This window comes from Toxotes jaculatrix, chromosome 14 (genome assembly GCF_017976425.1).
Source record: "Toxotes jaculatrix isolate fToxJac2 chromosome 14, fToxJac2.pri, whole genome shotgun sequence".
Classification (NCBI taxonomy): Eukaryota; Metazoa; Chordata; class Actinopteri; family Toxotidae; genus Toxotes; species Toxotes jaculatrix.
The window spans coordinates 18,937,510-18,959,155 of NC_054407.1; the positions used below are offsets into that span (position 1 = coordinate 18,937,510).

A 21,646-nucleotide genomic window follows, 5' to 3' on the forward strand; every position below is an offset into this window, starting at 1 on the left:
CAAGCTATGTTGTCGGGAAATCAGACCTGAACAATAAGCAAACATGAATGTCCTGGAAAGGGCTATGGGTTTGGCACTGACATCAAAAAGGCTGCAGTTCAGCTGCCCATTCTTAATTAGTTTACAAGAGAAAAACAAGGTAAAACAACCAGACATGACAACAGAAACATTACAAATTAAAGAAACAATAAATCTTGATTTCAGGTCACACAGGTTCTGTGCTTGCTCAAGCAAGTTTCTTTGGATAAGAAGGCGGAAAGCTCAAGAAAAGGCTAGAGGCTAGACAATAATTTCCTTTATCACGATATGTTTAAATATAATTCAAGTAACACATAGAACATATACAGAGCAACATTTCAGTTAAAATCATGTTTCTGGCCACCTGACAAAAACAGTGTTCATTGGCATTTTAGCTCTGGTTTGGTCTGAACCAATTGTGAAAAATAGGATATATCTGTTAATCGTCATCATTTTGAGTCCTAAGGACTCTACACCTGTCAACTTTACAGTGGCTTTGTAAGTTTCACAGTTTTCTATAAAATGCTACTTTATGGTTCCACTGTGGGATTTTTTAAATATAGTGAACTAATGTTACACTCAGAACTCAGACACTCAGATAAGATGGTTGACAGTAAATATTGTGCACTGTATAGTAAACAGGGGGTGATTCTGGACAGTCTTGTTTTTTAGAGTTTTCTTTGGCAGCAAGTGGCAAATGTTTTCTGCTCTTTGGTGCAGGGCAGGTAGCATTCAGTGGGTTTTTAAGAGTTTTTTTAAGATGCTTGCTGCTGCTGCTGGAAATAGAGTTAAGTATCTGAGTGGTCACCCTGAACCATACACTACATGTGCCACAAGCATTCATTTGATTCAGTGTCAATATCAAAATACTGATTAATGGAGCTTTAAAGCATCTTAAAGCAAGTTAGTAGTTTTGGTGAAGATTTTAAACTCATGTCCTCATTCAAAATCATTCCTGAGGCTTTGGAGCTTAATAACAAAGGTCTGGTGACCTTGAGGTTTCAGATTTGACTTGGGTACCTCTGGTTACTCTGGGTACTTGGATATCTCTACCTGAAAATCTCAAGCTATGATGAGGCACATAGGGAATTTTTGGCATGCTAAAAAAAAGTAACAGCTTATGGTACACAATGGAAAATGGTTGGAAGCAATAAAAGGTACACATGATTTGTGGTTAATAGCCTCACAGATGAAAAACCCACCAATGTAGTAGTTAAGCTGTCACTCAGAGCACAGGTGTGTTAGTTTATATTGTGTATCTCTCAGTAAAGACATAAATCTGTTGGAAATGATCACCTCACTGCAGGGAAGGATTAAAGTGCGCTTACATAAAAGCCTGAAGCTGCACCTTCTGCTGTCTACAGCTGCATTAATAACAGCCACACACCGCCATGTAACCTTTACCTTATTCCAAGATATAGGTATGTAGGTAGCACCCTGTTTAAATATGACAGCAAAAACAGCAGGGTCAGGGTTCAGAATGATAAGGCTGACTCAGTCTGTTATTGTGAACATACTGTTACATACTGGGGTTATTACTGTCAGTCTACAGTATCTATAAGAGGTGTGGGAGATATGCGAGAGGTAAGGACACAGAGTTTAAAATCATTTTTCAAAGCGTGGCCTTGGAGGAAGAAGTCAGGGTTTTATAAGTCGAGGCCTGGTATGCGTGAAAGAGCCTGGAGGCCCACACCTATCCCTGAGTTAATCGTCAACTACATGTGCCAGGAAGTCATATGAGGAAACATTGGTGGTCTGCATATAGAACATGGGAAAGCAGGGATTGTGGCAGAGGTTAGTGACAAACCAAGGTTCACACAGACCTGTTTGACTGCAAGAACAATGAGGTTCACACATGATTCATCCCAGGGCTCTTCCTAGACGCCAGCATGCTACACTTCTCCACCGCAGGAAAAGATGCTGCCGTGTGTCAGGGCTGAGTGGGACATCCACCACTGGGCCCATTTCCCTTTCCCAGTGCGTCTGCGGAGCTTGAGGTGTACTGCTCTAAAGAAAGAGTTCTTCCTGCTGCCATTTCCAGTGTTCGCAAAAACAATACTTTAAGTTTTGAGGCAGGGCTTGATGGATGCATTCCCTCTCTGAGGTTAATGGACACTCACATTTATAGTAACAGTGGTGTGGACTGCGTATGGCCTCTAGCCAAGTCCAGGAGGCCAGTTTTCAAACATGTAAGCACTCTTCCACTCTCGTGCACCTAAGTGAAGCCTGGAAAGTAAATGTGCAATGACAGCGACTCTGCATCACAATACATTCCAGCAGCTCCCCCAAATAGTCACATGGCCCCTTTTCATCACCAACACGAGCACAAATAAATGACAGGGAAACACTTGAGGGGCTCCCGTGCTCACACTTATGCCTTGGAAGTGATCTGTACAGCTAGTTTCTCTAAAGTGCTCGGTAAAGTTGCCCTTGTTAAAACATGCCCAATGCTTTTGCTGCCAGAGAGCTGTTAATCCTGACAAGGCTGTGTGCCTCTAATTCCCGGAAAGCTGGAACCTGCCGTTTGTTGATGTGTTGTGCAGCTACAGTCCCTGGAGGCTGCAAGTTAATGCATTCCCCTTCCTTTTTAAGCACCATGAGTGTTTCACCCGGTGAAAAGTTAGATGTCAAACGTGGCTACAAGTTCTCATGTGTGAAGGAAAGTAGAATCATAGCGAGTAGCTGAGTGGTCAACAGTAGCAAGGCGGTTGTGTGTCTCACACTGTCAACTGCATTCACCGAAGCCCACATGCCACTGCATCAACAGCAGTTGGTGATTATGGATGCTCAATAAGAGACACCACTGTGCTGATGAGTCCATCGTAACTAAATCCACAGCAGTGCACAGTGTTGTTAAAGGGCTTGTCAGGAAACAATGGGCATGGATCATGGTTAAGAGCCTTATTATTATCTGTTCTATCCCAGGCTAAGACCACAAAACACCTGCTGCTCCACTTGGACACTTTTGCATACATCATCATATTCCAGCAGAGAGAGGGAAACACCAGTGAGACAGACCGCTCAGGCATGCTTAAGGCAGAGTCTCTAAATGTAAAAGGAAATGTCCCATTACATAGAGAGTGGCTGATAATCAATCCCCAATGTACTGATACTGTCAATACTAATCAATTATCAAAAAGAGAACAAAAAGGATCTTTTGCATGTTAGATCATACATTGAACACATGTATGATCAGAGATTAGTAAAAGGAAATGCATCATACTGGGCAAATTATCAGCTAGTAATTTAAACATGTCCAAAAATAAACTATCATTGATTCATACAGCTCATAAATCATGGCACATTCCTCTCCCCTACACTATGTTACAGCAGCTGCATTTAAAGTAAAGTAGGATCAATAGATTATTGGCCCTGCTATCATGTGATATTGGATGGAAACCAGGTTTTGTGGTATTGCCCTCCACTTCTACACACTTGTTCAGGCGAAAACAGGGTGATGGCCTTGTTAAGGATTTCTGACAGACATGGTTTTTGCAGAATTCAGCAGATCAAATTTAAGACTTTTTAAGCCCACACACAATCCTATTTAATACCCGTTTCACCATCATACCGGTTAAACTATAAAAGATATCACTGAAGACCAGTAGGGATTATAAGGACCAGAATTATTTACCAAGTGCATGAATTTATTGACATTTATGTAACATTTTCTCAGTACTTTCCTGTTCCATAGAACAATTATTTCTAATAATATCATAAATTAATTATTAAATATAACTGCACAGACAGCAGAAAATGAATGAATATGTGGATGGATTAACAAGTAAAAAAAATGACTTACTTGAGATCCACATAGGAATTTTACGTATGATCACAGGTCTGAAACAATAGTGGAGATTTTCCAGACAGCTCCTGCAAAAGTCATACACAAAAATATTTAACTACAATGGCAATCAGTGAAGCACATGCGTCCAACCAAGGCCGGTGTCAGACAACATATACCAGAGCTCAGAGACAAAAACTCAAATTCATAGTAAATGATCTGAATCTGCCCCAGACTGTAACGGGTTCTTCCCAGCCTCATTCTCTCGTCCCTCCACCAAGTTTGGAGCACATCGTCTCAGTAGTTTTTGTGTAATCCTGCTGACAAATAAACAAATCAACAAACACAGGTGAAAACATATCCTCCTTGGTGGAGTTAACTAACTTTACTGCCTGCAGCAGGCTGCAGGAAAAATTTAAGACCTTTACAAATTGCATTTAGGACTTAATACCTTTGAAGGCTTTTTGTGAGGCAACTGAAATCAATGCTTTTTAAAACCCACAGACGCCCTGGACAGATTTTACTACTGCCTTCATGTGGTTTTAATAAAGAAAGGCTCAGGCTGCACAAAGTAAATGAGCTTGCATTAATAACAGCTGAGTAAATTGTATACAGTGAGTAAGTGGAGGAAAGCGTTAGAGCCGCAGTAGAACAGTGACAGGATTACTACACAACAAAGCAGCAAAGTTAGAGCATTAGATTAAAACCTTGGTATAGTGAACAGTAAATAAAAGATAAAAGGAGTATTGTTTGTAATGGGATCTAATGAGATTCAGGAGCCATTAGATTTGGGATCCTTGTTTTAAATACAATAGTCCAAAGATTATCACCTGGTTACTTGCCGAGACACACCCTGATCACTCAGTTAGCTTTGGCGCAAACATATGGTGCACACCCCAAAACTCACAGAGGCAAACTCAAACATTTCATTGTACAATAAACCTTTAATAAATAGTTTGTCATTAGTTTCCCATATTTACATAATAACCACCATTTACTTATGTTGCCATACTCATTTCTTGGCTAAATTTAGGCACACAGAGAGGGGATTCAGGCCACAAACCACATTGTACTAAAAACAGGAGTGGCTAGCAGGTAAGTCTTGAGAAATATATAATAATAATTGCACCATACAACCAAATAGACCAAGAGGTGGCCATCTCCTTGAGCAATAAATATATACATTTACTGTACGTACAGGTGATTTTTGTACAATTACAGTCATCTGCGTGTAAGCTGTACGAGTGCACATGGGGCTGGTGCAGAATCTTACCAATTTATGCAGGATCTGAATTTAGTGTGTTGGTCCATTAACTGATAAATTTAAAAAAAAAAAAAAAGAGAATGATATTCAGAGATTAAATCAACAGTAACAGCCTCCTGTTAAGTAACACCCCCTCTGAAATAATAAAACAATGTGACAGGTTAAGTCAGAATTTTGAGGTTCTAGTATGGCCAACGAGTACAGCTTGGCTTCGGACATTCAGTGACTTTGAGCTCATCAAATGTAATTAACCAACGGTGAAATGCTTGTTATTAAACGAAGACCAAGACTGAAAACACAGATGGACATTCGATAATTTACCATCTAGCCACAATGTTGAAAAAGATTCCTAGAAATGACTGGATGAAGTTTTAAAAGTATATATGTATATATAAAAGAAATAGCATTAAAACGTAAATCTTTAGCCAAAGAAATTAAGACAAGAGAAAACAAAACAAAAAAAAAATATATCCAAATCACTCAAGCACACGTACACACACAGTATGAAAAAGCAAACCAAAAAAAATTTGGCACAAAATACATGACGCACATTTCACTTCAGAATGTTAAACAGCGTGAAACCCACCATTAGCTACTAATCCAAATCAGGTTGGAATTTGGTTATTTAAATGCACTTGAGGCATTTATGAATTACCTGTTCAAAACAAATTTGCCAGTTGTTAACACAGTATGTGAACAAAGTGAACACAGTGTCACTGATGCGAAGAAAGAAAACCAGGCACAGCCAGAGTTGTCCAGTTACAGAGCTGTGGTTTATGTTCAGCCTGTGACACCTGTTGGCCAGAAAAGTTAACAGCAGCAGTTTACAGCAGATACAGGAATGTTGATGACCCATCTACAGACAAAACAAAAAAAAGGTTGTTACACCTTTGACAACTATAAGACACTGAATGTTCCTGATGCTTTTTTTACATATATATCCAATTTATATTTTTATATGATGTTATATTTGTAACTTAAAAAAAAAACAACTCAAAAACATTGGCTTAAAAAAAAAAGAAACATCTGTTAAAATTGAAGCAGCTTTTCCTTCCTTTGCCTGTGTGTGTGTGTGTGTGTGTGTGTGGGAGGGGGAAACAACATTCTTCTGATTTGAACTGCTGCTGCTGCTAATTTCTGTCCTATAGGTGGTAAAGGTGATGTAGTGAGCTGGTCTGACAATGATCAAAGGCCCCCCCCCCCCTTGTGGAGCGTCTTCACCATGTCACATGCGCATTTGTGAGTTACGAGCCAAGTTCCATGAAGTTATTCACATCCGCAATTTCTACCATCTGTTGTTAGTTATTGTCTGAGAGATGTGCTGTGCCTTGTAATGACTGTTTGTATGGCATCTTAAATGCCAGGGATTACATGAAACCGTTTCATAGTTAATATCTGATTACCCCTGTCAAAATCTTTATCCACCACATTACATCACACTTAACCTTTGAGTTCTCCACTGCGGCAGCATCACTGATATTTTGTTTAACCTAATGATATTAATTCAAAGTCTCCGTATTAACAGTCAGTGCCAACACTGACATGTTGATAGCAACGCTCTAGCTCCTAATGGTCCAGAGGCTTTAAAAATAAAACCATGGTTGTGTGAGCCTTAACCCTGTCAGTGATAAATGTCAGCAAACTAAGTAACAGGAAGGACATGAAAACAAAGGAATAAAGAGTGTGTAACGGCTCCGATGGGAGCGATAGCGTAAGATTACAGAGCCTTCTCAGACCTCGGTCTTCATACAGGTTACGTAATGTCTATATATATATATATTTATCTTAAGTCACTTCAAGGCAACATTTGTTTCTTGAATAAAAACTTGAAGCACAACTAGCCTTCAGTTTGAACAGAGAAAAATATACAACCCAAACTGTACTACTACTCTAGAGAATGGCAAGTAAACATTGAAAAACAGTTTCAGCTAATAAAGTGGTCTCAGTTGCACACTTCTCTCTGTAAGAAGTGTGACATTTAAACAAAGTGTGGTCTTACGAAGCCTGTTATACGCGAACTGGTAGACCCGTCCTAACTGAAATTAGGCAGCGCCTCTCCAACACTGGTTTGCAGAGACTCCTCTCACATGTACGCAGTTGCTGTGCTTCCCTGCTGTGCATACGGAGGAAAAACTGTGTTCCCTTGTCGGATGCTTTAACGGAGCTGTAGTCGCACAGAAGTTAACTTGTGAAAGATCATTAGACAAGTGCTCAACTAACTGTTTGTTACACTTTCATCGGACAAACAGACCAAGTTGCCACTTCACTGGCTACAGAGGAATATGAAGAATCACACGGGGATTTAGTAACATTTGAGACATACCCCACTCGCACTCTAAACCAAACCACTTCGGTTCTGTTTTGCACCAGGAGGGGGGCGAACCGCTGTATGCTCCGCTCTGTATGCTTCACTCTGCTCTATACAAACCAAGGATTAGAGTCCAGCTCAGCCAAGTCACATGCACCTTTCCACTGCAGCACGAAAAATACTCAACACACTCTCCTCATACAGGGTCTTTAGAGAGTCCTCACAATACCCTGCTTTTAAAAAACAAAAAGGGGCTGCTGAGGAACGAGTGCCCACTTTCGACACAAACACACAGACACAAACACCTCTTCACAGCACTCGAGTCTGATGTGTGCCTGAGGTGTGAGTGTGTCCATGTGGTAAGATGTGTGTATCGGTCCATGTGTGCAGGGGTTTTGGGGTAGAGTGAGGGTGTCCGCCCCCCTTAGCTGAGGTTATACACTGCTGTCCTCCAGCAGAGGCTCCTTGCCCTCTGCCCCACTGCCCTGGGGGCTGTGGGAGTGACTCTGTGCCCCATTGCTGTGCTTCTTATAGGCGCCGGGCCTCATGCCAGGCCCCGTGTGCTCCGGGATAAACAGGGCAACCAGTAGAGACAGCAGCACTGAACATGCACCAAACAGGAAGGGAGGACCTGGGATGATGGCACTCTGAGAAGGGGACAAGAAATGTTTAGTTAAAGTACAGCTACAACATGTGTAACAAATTTGTATTGTGTAAATAACTTAAATGCCATTTTTCATTAAAGTTCACCTCATCAGTGGGGTTGGCCATGTTGGGTTTGGCACCTTTCTCAGAGCCATCTGAGTCAGTCAGCTCCACGTGGAACAAGTAGAAGACGAAACCATAAAGAGCAGGACCCAAACCATTACAGAGGCCCCGAATTCCTGTAATCATCCCCTGGACAACACCTGCAGACAGACAGGTAACAGCCATAAACAGATTATTCAATCTGAATAAGAATTATTATTATTATTATTTGTCAGGCAATAAATACACAACAACACAATTTGTCTCTTTTGGAAAAGGAAAAGCACACAACACAACCTAAACATATCAGCTATCTGTCATCTAGCACCAAGATGTTCACTTACTGACATGCAGGTATACAGCAGCACATGATGGAGTGGGTCCACCAAAGCTATTAGTAAATAACACTTATAGAAACATGTACTTTTTATACCCTGACCAAAATGTATTGAATAAAAAAAGTACTTACATTTGGCACTGAATGTGGTTTCTAATTTCTAGGCCTACTAAATTTTCTAAACCGAACTTTCTCTTTCTCAAGGGGTGGTGGTGGGGTGATTTTAACATTAACCATGCTGGTCAATGATTTTAATCCAGTCCCAGGATGCATATGTGGATAACTTTTTCACCCACATCCCAGTAAGAATTACAGCTGCAATAACCTGCCGGTTTTCAGCAAACTCAGTGGTTAATTTAAATCCTGTACAGAGCAACACCCTTGTATTTTAAAGTGGATATAGTACGTTTTTTTCTGCGGGATGAGCTGCTGCTGCTGCTTTTTTTTTTTTTTTTATAGATAAACTGCCTCAGGAAACTCACCTTGTTGGTCGGGGTCTGCATTACGGGACACTATGGCGCTGATGGCAGGGAAAGTGATGCTGGACATGGCTGCAACGGCTCCAGCTGCCCACATCATCCTACAAACAACAACACACATTTGTTATGGATACAAACAACATTTTATTTAAACTTTTAAAAACTGGATTTATACATATCCTTGAAGTTGGGTTAATAAGCCTATTATGGTTAAAGCCTTAAGCTTAAAAACAAACCATCTGAATGAATAATAAGCAGTGACTGAGCCTCCAAAGTCCAAAATGTCAAATGTCAATGCTAATCTTAGATTAAGCTGTATTTCCTACTCCATTTTGTAAAACAAGCTGTTTTCTCAGCCTTTTTGTGAACATGGAAAGAATTCTCACCCTAATATATAATACGGCCAACCTGACCTTTAGCTAACCCAATTTCCAGGGTACTGACCAAGGCAGAGAGGAGCAACAAGCAGACATGTTGGGAATGTTTTCTTTCAGAATCAATAGATAATATGGCTGCTCTGCCTTTGCCCTCCAGGCCAAAACAGCAAGTGAAACTGATGAAGCTGTTTTGATCTCACTTCAAGAGAAATGAAACTGATCATGTGACCTGTGTCAGTGGGCGGTGGTTGTTTGGTAAAAGCTCCCTTATCGTATTTTAAACGAACACACGATCATTAGATATACCTGTGATTTTTCCCTTTCATGCAAGCATGTTTTATCTAACAATTTTTAATTCAGTTATTTTTTTTGGTTTATTTTATAGTTTTTAAATGTTGATGAACATTAGGGACAACAAATTACAATAAAAGCCAAAGGTTGAAGCTCTTAGATGTTTTTTTTTCATGTTTCTATCTGTTTCAAAGTCTGAGAAATGAAGGTTTTGGTGAATGTTGGCATTTCTGTCTTTCTGTCTGTTTTTCTGAAAACCCTCAGGTTTTAGGAGGTTGTTTACAAACAATGCTGCGGTGCTGAACGCTTTTTAGAGGGCACTTTAGGTCTTAATGGGTTAAAGAGTCTCAGTTATCAGATTACATGGTCACCACCTGGCCGGTGACAGTACCATTGATTATGGCTTTGCTCCCCCCTAGTGGTTTGTCAGGGGATTCCAACAACAGCAGTGGACAATAACAACGAACTCTGGTGCAAAAAATACAGTGAAATGCAGTATTTGATCTTATTGGATCTTGCTTCAGGTTCTTTGCAAATTATTTGAGTAAAACACTGAAACCAAAATACATTGAGAGAAAAACCGAGACAAAACATTAGATTTGGCTGCCAAAAACATTAGTCATTATGATAACATTTTTTAACATCTTTTTGATTAAAATGCACAATGAAGAAACACAGGAATGCTCTCTGTTGAGAAGTTCACCAGTTCAATGTGTGCTGTTTGACTTGAGTTAAATGGACCACCACAAACCGATTTTGAGATATCATGACCAGAACTGCGGCTTTGCATGATGCTGCAGGAAATACTTTGTCATGTTAGACGAACTTCCCCCCTCACTTGGAGTTATATTTAGTGAAATTACATTTCACTGTATCTCTACTGGTTTCTGTGAAGCTTTGCCCAACCTTTGAGTCTGCGCTCCGCTGACGCGCAAGTAACAAGTGACAGAGATCAAACTGGTTTCGGGAACCAAAAAACATATTTCTTAATGAATTAATGATTCTTTAAAAAATTTCAAGCAGTTCTAATTCAAAGCTGCTCTTTTGTCAAATAATGTTTCATTAGAAGGGCACCAGTCCTGTTGAATAAATGCAATGGAAAGAGGTGTGTGTGTGTGTGTGAGAAGCAAGGCGTAAGAGTTACTGACCAGGGCTGAGAGCCGAAGCCGTACCACGCCAGCTGGAGGATCTGGAAGCCAAGGCCAAGCAGGATTGTGTTCTTATTTCCTATTGAACGCATCAGGATCCCCAACACCACCGTCTTAAGGAAACACAGCACATAGATTATATAAGACCTGTGTCTGGCCACATGTCTGTCTCAGACATTTTTCCCCTTGAAATTTGTTTTTTTTTGGGGCGGGGTTCTTCTCCAAACCCAGGGGTCCAAGGGCAGAGGGTGTGGTACTGTGTATAAAATGCAAAGTCCTTTGAAACAAATTTGTGGCTTTAGGCCATACAAAACCTGACTTGACTTCAAGCTGTAAACGCGGGCTCCAGAAAATTGTGAAAAACATTTTATAGACAGTAGATAGGAAAGCCAAGGAAAAGAAATTCTCAATAAAAAGGATTAAGCAGAAGAAAAATTCAGAAAATCCAAAGATAAGGAGAAGACTCAGTCTTAAAACATCTACAACAGAAGTAATTTTTCCAGTACCTGAGCTAGTATTGAGAGGATCCCCACTACAGCGATAAAGGCAGCCACTGTCTCTGATGAGAAGCCTATGACCTGAGGGTGAGAGTGTTAAGATAACACAGGTTAGGACAAGACTGTTCAGCTAAAGACAAGTACAGTCAGAAGCCAGAAGCCTTTACTGTTTGTCGCTCTCTGAAAAACCAGAGAACACAATGGAAGAAGGGGGTGTGTTTGTGGCCTTTTGTAAAGACATGCTGCTTCATACTGAATCCTGGAACAATAAAAAGTGCTTCTCTTTTTCCTGCCCTTGTTTTCTTGGGCACATTTAGGTCAAACATACTGCCCTTTATTTCATTCAATACAGGCAGCAGCAGGAATGGGGCAGCTGGTGCAAGGTATGTATAATTTATGACAATGAATAGGTAGTGATATACAATAAAACAATTCTGGCATAAAGAGGACACAAGGGCGTGGTGAGTAATGTTAGCCCCAACACTCCAGAGCTACTTTGCCATCTTTTTCAAGGTAGTAGAAGACCTGTGTGTGTGTGTGTGTGTGTGTGTGTGTGTGTGTGTGTGTGTGTGTGTGTGTGTGTGTGTGTGTGTGTGTGTGTGTCAGACTTGCCTGACTGGTTTATCTGACACTGTTTACACAAACTTCACAATCTTCAGTTTGAGCAGTTTGGAAAAAGTGGGGAGATCACACCCTGTCAGCCCACCCCAGAGGTGCCAGCTCTATAAATAAGTATCTGATACTGTCCATTTCTGGCTACTTGTGTTTTCAAATGCACTGTTTTTCCTGTGGTAGCATTTTGCTGAGACACTTAATGAATTTGCTCTACTTATTCAGGCACGGACACAGGCTGCTCAGCAAACCTGCTGATCCAATCTTAAAGCAATGTAGGTGAAAGTGTGTGCTCGGCAAATTCCCCCAGTTGTACCGAGGTTATTCAGGCAGCAATTTCAGCCTTTTCTTAGCAACACAAAAGTATAAATATAATGCTGTCACAATCCCAAATTATACTATCCTCCTTAGGAAACCACAACTTCACCTAAAAAGCAATATCTAAAATTCCAAATATCATCAGAATTCCTTATCCATTTTACACTCCATCAACATCTAATACCACAGATATGTGGTAGCAAGTGCACACGATGTGTCTAAACAATGTCTAGTCATTTCTGTGGTCTTTCTGGCACAAGGGTAAGCAGGGAGAGCAAAGCGTTACCTGTCTGAGATAGAGGAAGAAGCTGGAGTACTGGCCGGCCTCGGGGAGGTAGGAAAGAAAAACTGTGATACAGATGAGGAGCACCGTGGAGTCCTGGCCCACTTTACGCAGAGACTGGAAAAAAGCAGAAAGAACAATTTAAGTTGTTGCAAGAATTAAAAAAAAACCAAAAACAAAATAAAGTGGCATTTCTGATGGGCAGACTTATCCACATTTCTGTATTTCATATGCCTTAATCTTAACTAATAAACTGATGGGGTTAAGTAGGCAAATTAAAGCCTTAATTTGTGTATATTTATGTCAATATAACTACTTTCATATATCATGGACTGTAATGATATAAACCTTGGATTAAAGGATAGGTTCACTTTTTTTTCAAGTCTGTTAGACTGCTGTAATAATTCCTCCTGTTGATACTGTTCCAATGTGATAGGAGGGATATGGAATTTCAGAATAAAGACTCTGGAAGATACTCACTTGATTTGTTAAACTCAGACAGCTGAAGCCTCAGACTGGAGGTAAATTATGAGGGCCAGTATGAAGAAGATTTTCTGATTTTCTTTTTGAATATGCAAATTTAGGAGATGAGATTTATACATAGACACAAGTTTTACTGCAACAGATATGAAGATAAACTACAGCTGCTTTTCCTTACAAAGATTACTACTCTCTTTTTAAAATGAGTTCATTGTAAATAGGGGAATCTGGTTATGCATCATTGCGTTGCTGGGCAGGAATTAATGACTGAATGAAAGAATTGTTCATTTTTTCGGAGATTAAAAGGCATTTGTCTTTGAGCGGCCTGCCCTTGCACATAATTTGCAGCAACATTAAGTATGTTCCCAGCATGAGGCTCATTCCTGTAACTGAAAACATTCAATTACACAGTTCATTTTACTGTGAAGAGAGAGCTTCTACTCAGTGGCTTAACCTTAAACATGTTTTTAATTCAAACCAAAACTCTGATAGCTGATAAAACACACTGCAATTAGCTGCTGCTTCCGTGGACATGACTGTGCACAATGCTGGGCCATAACTGGTGAAAAATTATCAGTAAGTATTATTGCGTTTTTACTCACAGCGAAGGGGTCTGCCTGCTCCCAGGAGATCGGTGCTCCCCACGACGCCGGCCTCATCTTCTCTGGCAGCGACTCCGGTACAGCCACCAAGATGAAGCAGATATCGAGTAGGGCGATGGCCGTGGCCAGGATCACCACCAAGGTGTCACCGTAGGCCACAGACAGGTAGGCTCCAATGGCCGGGCTGGTGACCAGGCTGGCTGCAAAGGTAGCCGATACCTAGAGGGAGAACGTAGCAGAGCTGAGGTGAGCAGAACGTGAAGAGCTCGGTGTTTCCTTTCATGGAGTTCTTTTTTTTTTATCAACTGTTTTGGTCTCCATTGCAGTTCTGCTTTTATTTTCTCTTACTACTGATTATTTGGTTAAGGACTTCATCAGAGTTTTGAAAACTGTTACAAATATTTCAATAATTCTTCACTCAATAATTATTATTGTGTTAATGTTTAAAAGTTTCTGAACATATTTGACAGGACTGTGATAGTCACGTTTTGGTCAAGCATGCTCTTACCAAACCGTATGCTGTGCTCCTCTCATGCTCCTGCGTGATGTCAGCCACATAGGCGAAGATCACAGAGAAGGTGACGGCAAAGACGCCGGACATGGAGATGACTGCAAAGTACCACCTGAATGAAGAAAAAAATTTGGGTTGTCAGCACTGACAAACTAAAATGACTAAAGGTAAACCTCTTTAAATTGTGATGCACTTCAGTGGAAGCAACTTGTAATAAAGCCCATCTTTGTGAACTTTATTGTGTTTGTAATTTATGAGGGGGTAGTTTATTAGATTGCATTATAATCCAGAGTGTTTCAGTGAGAACAAGACAAGGATTCACTTTTTACAATAAAAAACCAAATCGGCACTCATCAGTTTAACTTTGTGTTTGCACTCACCATGGGCTGATCTTCATCAGTGGAATGGGCGCACACGTGAAGAAGACTGTTAGCAGCAGGAAAGACTTGCGTCCCCACACATCCGACAATGCTCCAATCAGTGGAGCACTCAGAAATGATAATAGGCCCTGGAAGGGATGTGAGGAGAGATGGAGGGGGACAATAAGCAAAATGTTTAAGAGAAGAAGAGTAGTTGATGGATAGAGGGCTCTAAATGGATAATTTGAGTAAAGTTACCAGTTTTGAAACTTGCAGTTTGGTGGAGGGTCATGTACAAAGTGTACAGTCTATGTACAATACTACAATCTAATAACAACATATTTTGTCAGGGTGAGAAAAGAGTTTGTCTTTTGTTGTCTTGGCAAAACAACTAATAGTCATAGTCAATGGTTTCTATAAGCCATTTTAACTGGTTGCAGAATAATTATTTGTTGATCACAGAACAAGTCTGGTGTGTTGACATCACAACAGTTGTGATCAGAATAAACTAGAAAACCTAAAATGATTACAGGATGCCCTCTCCAGCTATCTTTAGACACTCTCTCTTCCCTTAACAACTACTGTCACAGTGCACTTGACGTACTTCAACCCGCAAAAGGTGCTTCAGCTGAGCTATTCTGTGGCCAGCTGGGGAAACTGCTATGGTTACTGGACATCTTGTAGGTGTTAACATGTAACTGAATTAATGTCAAGCAGGGTGTCGCTGAACAACAGCATACATGCTCCACAAATCTTCCATGGGCAAATAAAAGCAAAACAAACCTGCGGTGCTGATGTTAATTGACAGAAAATTAAGTTCTTAAAACACAAAAAGCAAATGGCAGCTGCCGTGCTTTGTGGTATGGATCAATACATTTAATGATTAATCCACAAAAACTGTCCAAATTACAAAAGTATACAGAAAGTGAAAAAAAAAAAATTCTAATCAACTCTACAGTGCACAAAAAAGTTTGCCTCATCGTGCAGTTTAAGTCATTACATTTCAGACAACACAGAAAGATATCGCTGGCTACGGAGATGCAGTGGATACAAAACTTAGAGATGACTTAACATGTAAATGTGACCATCTTCTGTCAGTTTGCACATTTTACAGCCATACTGCAGTCATGAGAGGCAGAATATTTAGCTTAGTGTTTCTGTGTGTGTGTGTGTGTACTCTTGTCTCTTACCTTGACACCATGAATAAGCCCATTCATCAGGAATGTGTGCTGGGGGAATGTTTGGTGTAATACCTGGAGAACAAACACAGATAACACCTGGTGAAACCCCTTATCCACATAGTCTGCATCATGTTTCTAACAGTGACCTACAGTGGTTTGTGTACTTCTCATGGTGTGACTGCATTGAACAAATATCTACACATTTAACAAATGACACAGGGTTGACATTAAGAAGATAAATCATAAATTCAATCACTGAGGCCTATGGCAGAAAACTAGGCCTCACTGTAATGAAAAAATATTGTTCATATAAAACACAAGTATTTTCACAGGGATTTGACCTACAAGTTGAGAACCATTTATTTACATTTATTTATTTATTTACAAGATATTTTCAGCCCGTTCACTGTATTTCCACAGGAGTTGTGCCCAAATTGATCAATCTTCTACACCAAAAACACTAACACAAAATTAAGACATTTGGAAAAACAATAAAGTTGATTTTTTTGGTTTACACCTGATGGGTGAAGTGAGCTCCGATACTTTGCAGAGCTGATGGAGCGGCCAGTTTTGGTCTGTACCAAGTGTTGTCATGGTTACAGGCGTCATTCATGGTTATCGTCAGACTGGATGACTGAGTACTTTTACTTGTTACACACTGTGCTCGTTTCACTCTGCTTGGCTGAAAGTGAACATTTATTCTCTTAGTAAATATGATTTTGAAACAGTCAGGGTGTAGCCACAGAGACAAGAAGCCTTCACAACCTCATTCAAACCTGATATCAGGACCACTTTCTTGAATTTGTCGAATTATAATATCATGTTAAATCATCTGACTTACAGTGACACCTGTGTGACGTGATTTTTTTTATGACAAACTTTTGCTGGGACACTGCTCAAAGTGTAAGAAGGGTGTTTAGATGGTTAAATATTCCATGGGATGTGCAGTTCAAAGTCCACAACGTCAGTGTGCAGCAAGTATTGCATGTAAGTGTCATTGACACCGGTGTGGGAACATGAACATGAGACTGAACAACAGGATCTGGTTATTGTTTAGGGGTACAGAGGGAAAGCTCATGGCATGGTTAAGAATCCCCTCTGTTCCTCGGGGAGTCAGTTACCCAACACACACACACACACTGTGAATGCTCAGTGAAGACTGTTGCTGCTGGATACTAATGAAGCAGTGTGCTCACTGGGAGCAGTGAAGCAGTCCCTCTCATTTTCAGGCGCCTTCTGATTAGTCCAAAATGCAAATCCTGCCTCCGCCCAGGGATCTTGAGGGCAACAAGCCCTGAGTAATTAATGCTTAACAGTTACACACACAACCACCTCTTCAAACAAGAGACTGCTGGAAAGTATGCATTGCATAAGCCTGTCTGGGCCACATCATGTGGCTCACAGATGTTTGCTCATCATTTGTTTGAGATACCAGTTTCTACACAAAGTAGTTTAAGTTGGTGGAGAAAAACGTGCGGATGAAAGAAAATGAACAGGAATTCAATAAACGCAGGGTTCGACTAAAAAATGAAAAGCTAATGTCAGTAAGGGGAAGATTATTAATATGTAATCCCTGCTGGTATGAAGTAAAGTATATCACTGTCATGAGTCATCTTTGCATTTTGTTTACAAAATAAATCTTGTTTTGAGGAAAGAATCATCTGTCTTTTTTAAATACTGACTGATGGTTCTCTCATGTTTTTTTTAACAGATCAAATTTTGGAATGAAAATCCTCTAAATAATGCTGTCTGCGTTGCCTGAAGCAAATAACTTGAACTACACTCTGCGGTGCACTGAGGTGAATGTGTGGCGTGGTTTGCCTGGCATCTATTCTGTGGCCTGACAACACAAACCAGTGACCCCCTGATAAGCCTTTTCAACAAAGAGCTGGTGCTCAGACAATACAACTGTTTGATGCCCTTTTCATATTTCTCAGTCCATTAGCGCCTGGTCAAACATCTGCCAACACACACACACACAAACAAAAAACAGAACTGCATCACCCAGAGCCTCGCTCATTTGATTAGGGATTCAATTATTCATAGACACTGATGGGCCTTGTGTGATTCCAGTCAATGGGAAATGCCACTCTTTGGCTAGCTTTTCAGAGAAGGGAGGTGTAGGCGTATGAATATACTACAAACTGTTATGTCAGTTTACATAACAACATGTCTACGTGAGAATGGGTGTAGCTGGGCTTACCGTGAGCATTGGGGTGGTGAGGAGACCCCATGCAAAAAACTCCAGGAAGATGACCACCACAGCATGGTAAACACTGGGCTCACCAATCCCCTGAGGCTGGGTGGAGACAGAGGCAAACAGAAAGGTATTTAGCTGAGAAGCAGCAAAACAACATCTCAACATGCATCAAAGTGCTTGTTAGTGGTAACACATTAACAGATTGAACCTTAAACTGGAATCTATTTCAAGGTCTGATTTTCCTAATGCTACTGTGCATCACCTGATCCTGTGGGACAACCCACAGTTGGGTAAGATGTTGTAATGAAGATCTACTTACTTACTTTTGGAAGAAATATCTGCACTGAGGGAAATTCTGAGAAGCCATTACAGTATTGAACACAATGAAAAGACCTGTTTATTACTTATTACAATAATTTAAATATTAGTATTTCCTGCACACAGCTACTGAAACTTTCTGACAAGAAAGAAAATACAACAGTGAGTACATGCGCGTGCACATAAACATGTGAATTGGAATTGGAATTTACATGATTCACATAAGTTCTGTTGTATCAAAAATTGATATAGTGGAAGTGGTACTGATAGACTTAAAGATAACCTTATCTCAAACTTTAAATGTTGCCATCAGTTCTAACAAGAAAGCTGCATCTCTGCTGCCAAAACGGAGCACTTATTTTTTTTTCACAACCACAAGCCATTCTGCTAATTCTTCCTCCAACACACTTTGTGTATTTTCAACAACATGGGTTTTGTGCTGTAGTAAAACTGAAACACCACAAACAAAAAGCTACTAAGCCACAGACATGACAAGAGTAATTTGAACGCATGAGTCTATTAATCCAGTCATAATTACTCTATTTGAGATGTAAATACAAGTCAGACGTGGTTAATCTGTTGTACATGACATCTGCACTATTGGCTATATTGCTTTACTTTGATTACAACTGAACTGTGTTGAGTGCGAGTAAATGACCATAATGCAAAGCAAGAGAAGAGGATCACTTTCACCACAACATTAATTCATGCATTGTACAATATAATCTGTTCAGATTCAGTTGCCAGTTTACCAGACAAACATTTTTATGATAGCATTTAAAACTCATTGTTAGCAAAACAAGAGAAAGTTTTGTTCATTAAAATTATGCAGTTTAGTGTAATGGGTAAAATAGCAGAATTGTCTGCTATACTTTACTAGGTCACTCTAAATACAGACCTGTCTGTAATGAGTAAAACACAAAGACAATCTTTCCTAAAAGCCCCTCCCAGGAGAGAAAGTCATTTTATGCGGCAATTTAAAATCTATACAAGTCTGTAAGGTGAAGAAAAAGAGTGATGGAGAGAGTGCGGATGCAGAGCAGGATCTTGGGCAGGAAACACAGCGAGGTGCGATAATTGCAGAGACTGTAAAGTAGGCCAGGGCTAACTTCACCAAGATACGTTTTTTTTTTAACCACATGGGTGGTTTGTCATTTACCCATGTGGGACGAGTGAAAGCATCCCATAAATCAGTATATAGGACTAGGTATCACCGCTTAAGGTGCAAATTTGCAGAACTCCTGCCATTTGTTCCATGATAAGTGTATGGTCACACCACATACTTTATGGAGAAAATGAGGAACAATTTCTAACTGTCTCACTACATGGATGTTGCAACTTCCTCTCTATTGAATCAACACTACGCTATGTACTTAGAGATTACATTTTGCTACTGACTAGTGAGCATCTAAACCTATTAGATGCAATGGCTGGATATTGAAAGTGAAATCTTAATGGCTGAGTGGTCTGAGCTAGCTGCAATAATACAGTAAAGCAATAACAATAATCTGAACTAAGGATTTCACTGGAATAGAGCCAGGTATAGATGCAAGGGTGTCATCAGGGTGATAGGACCATTATTGTGTGAAAACAACAGTTTCTTGTTCTGTTCATTATGATTACAACTCTGTGTGCCTTCATATGGATATCCAGCATGTTTGGCATAGTTGTCCAACTGATTACATAAGCAGCACTGCCGCCTCACTGTATTTATAACAATCCTCCCATACTCACTCTTTGCCAACACCCTAATTTGGGACAATCATCACTTCCACCATCTGAATGATCAAAGTAACTACAATCCCTGCTGTGATATTTAGTTGTCTATCTGATCTGTTTATTAGAGAAGTTTGAAGCTCATCAAAGGTGTATTACAGGTGTCAATGAACCTGAGAAAGGAGTAGAAGTGTGCCAGAAACAACAGGCCATGGGTGATATTTAACCAAACATCAGCACCATCATATTATGAACAGCCTGTGTATACCATAGTTACAGTCTACATCACACAGCTGATGTTAGCTTGAGCAGTGGCAGTGTTTTCTACCAAACCCAGTGTTTACTTAAATGTCTTACCTTTGCCCATCTATATATCACGTCTTATATATATATATCAGAATAATCTGGCCTTTGAAGGTTTTACATTACTTGAATTAATTCACAGTGTATTATATATTACCACCATTGCACAGCGTAATTCTACTTAATTTAGTCTATTTACTTGTTATATATAGGTAAGTATTTAATGGAACATTTTGTTGTCTACCTCATTGTTTTGTGATTTATGTAAAGTGGCTGCTGCAATACTGTAATTTCCCAAATGAGACACCCTACCTACCTACCTACACCACATGATCGACTGTTGATCTATTACCTTATACTACAAGTTACAAGACTTTGTCTCTAATACATTTACTAGTACTAAACTTGTCTGAAACATTGTCTGTTTATTGAAACAGGGTTAAAAAAATCCAATCACCGTTCAACACATATGCTAGTAAGCTAATGTTAACCTAACACCAGTTTGTGCCTCTTGGTGCTACGTGATTCGCACACGATTTGAACGAACAAGTTAGTACCGTTAACACTGTTGTTGATTCAAACAAGCTAAACTAATATTCAGGCTGCGTGGATTACTGTGATAAGACTGTCGATAAAGAAAAACATAGCTAGCGGTTAGCCGAGCTGACGTGTGAACGGCAGGCTAACGCAGGCCGCTAACATTAGTCGATGCTAGGTCACAGCTAACTGTGTTAGCCACTTAGCTAAGCATTCCCAGCTAACGGTTAACACTACCTGGAGGGACAAACCATCAAATGCCGTCTCGTATTGCTGTGTTCTCACGGAATAAACAAGTCTATTGACTAACTTCAGTGGCTGAGAGCCAGTGTAGCTAAATGGCAAGCTAAGTTAACGAAGATAAATAAATATTTAACTCACACTTCCTCCATCTTTTATTATAATTTTCTTTGCTAGAAGAATGCTGCGGTTCAGCCGCTTTTTCTTCTTTTTCTCCCCCGTCATTGTTAACTTATGTCCATTCTTGGTGTCAGAGGGTCATCGTCGCGCCTATTAAAAGTAAAATCATGTATTGTTTTCGGCTACTAAGCTGCTAACACCTTAGCAGTCGGCTCCAGGTAGCAACTAGCGACTACCAGCGAGCTAACTAAATGATGATTTATCCCCACCTTACTCCAACCCGACTTCCTCATACGATTTTTGACCCGCCTCTCCCATGTAACACCACTCAGCGATTGGTTGTTTACCAAAAACGTAATCCCAAACTCTGCATCCGATTGGTTCAGAAAAACGTTGCTGCCACTGATCCTCAAATAGTGATTTGTGAACGTCACATCGCGGGCAACAAAGGGGAAATGCCTTATACGGAGAGGAGCGTACAAGATGTTCAGCAACTTCCATGAAATAAAAAAAAAAAAAAAAAAAAAAACAACTTCCATGAAATCATTTACAGTTCAGTTATACTATACACATGCTGTATAATAAAACATGTCGGAAGCTTTATAACATCTCTGAA

General features: G+C 40.1%; 1 protein-coding gene across 1 annotated transcript; it reads right to left on the reverse strand.

Annotated features, from left to right (window-relative positions):
• Nucleotides 1–4,731: 4,731 nt before the first annotated feature.
• mfsd14a2 (major facilitator superfamily domain containing 14A2) lies at nt 4,732–21,280 on the reverse strand. The gene is made up of 12 exons (XM_041055243.1): nt 21,052–21,280; nt 17,800–17,895; nt 15,606–15,668; nt 14,437–14,564; nt 14,054–14,168; nt 13,546–13,764; nt 12,467–12,580; nt 11,260–11,331; nt 10,754–10,866; nt 8,941–9,038; nt 8,125–8,282; nt 4,732–8,021 (listed from the first exon to the last, which is right to left on the reverse strand). Exons 1-12 carry the CDS (start codon nt 21,133–21,135, stop codon nt 7,809–7,811), a joined length of 1,473 nt encoding a protein of 490 aa, XP_040911177.1. The 5' UTR covers nt 21,136–21,280; the 3' UTR covers nt 4,732–7,808.
• Between the last annotated feature and the right edge of the window lie 366 nt (nt 21,281–21,646).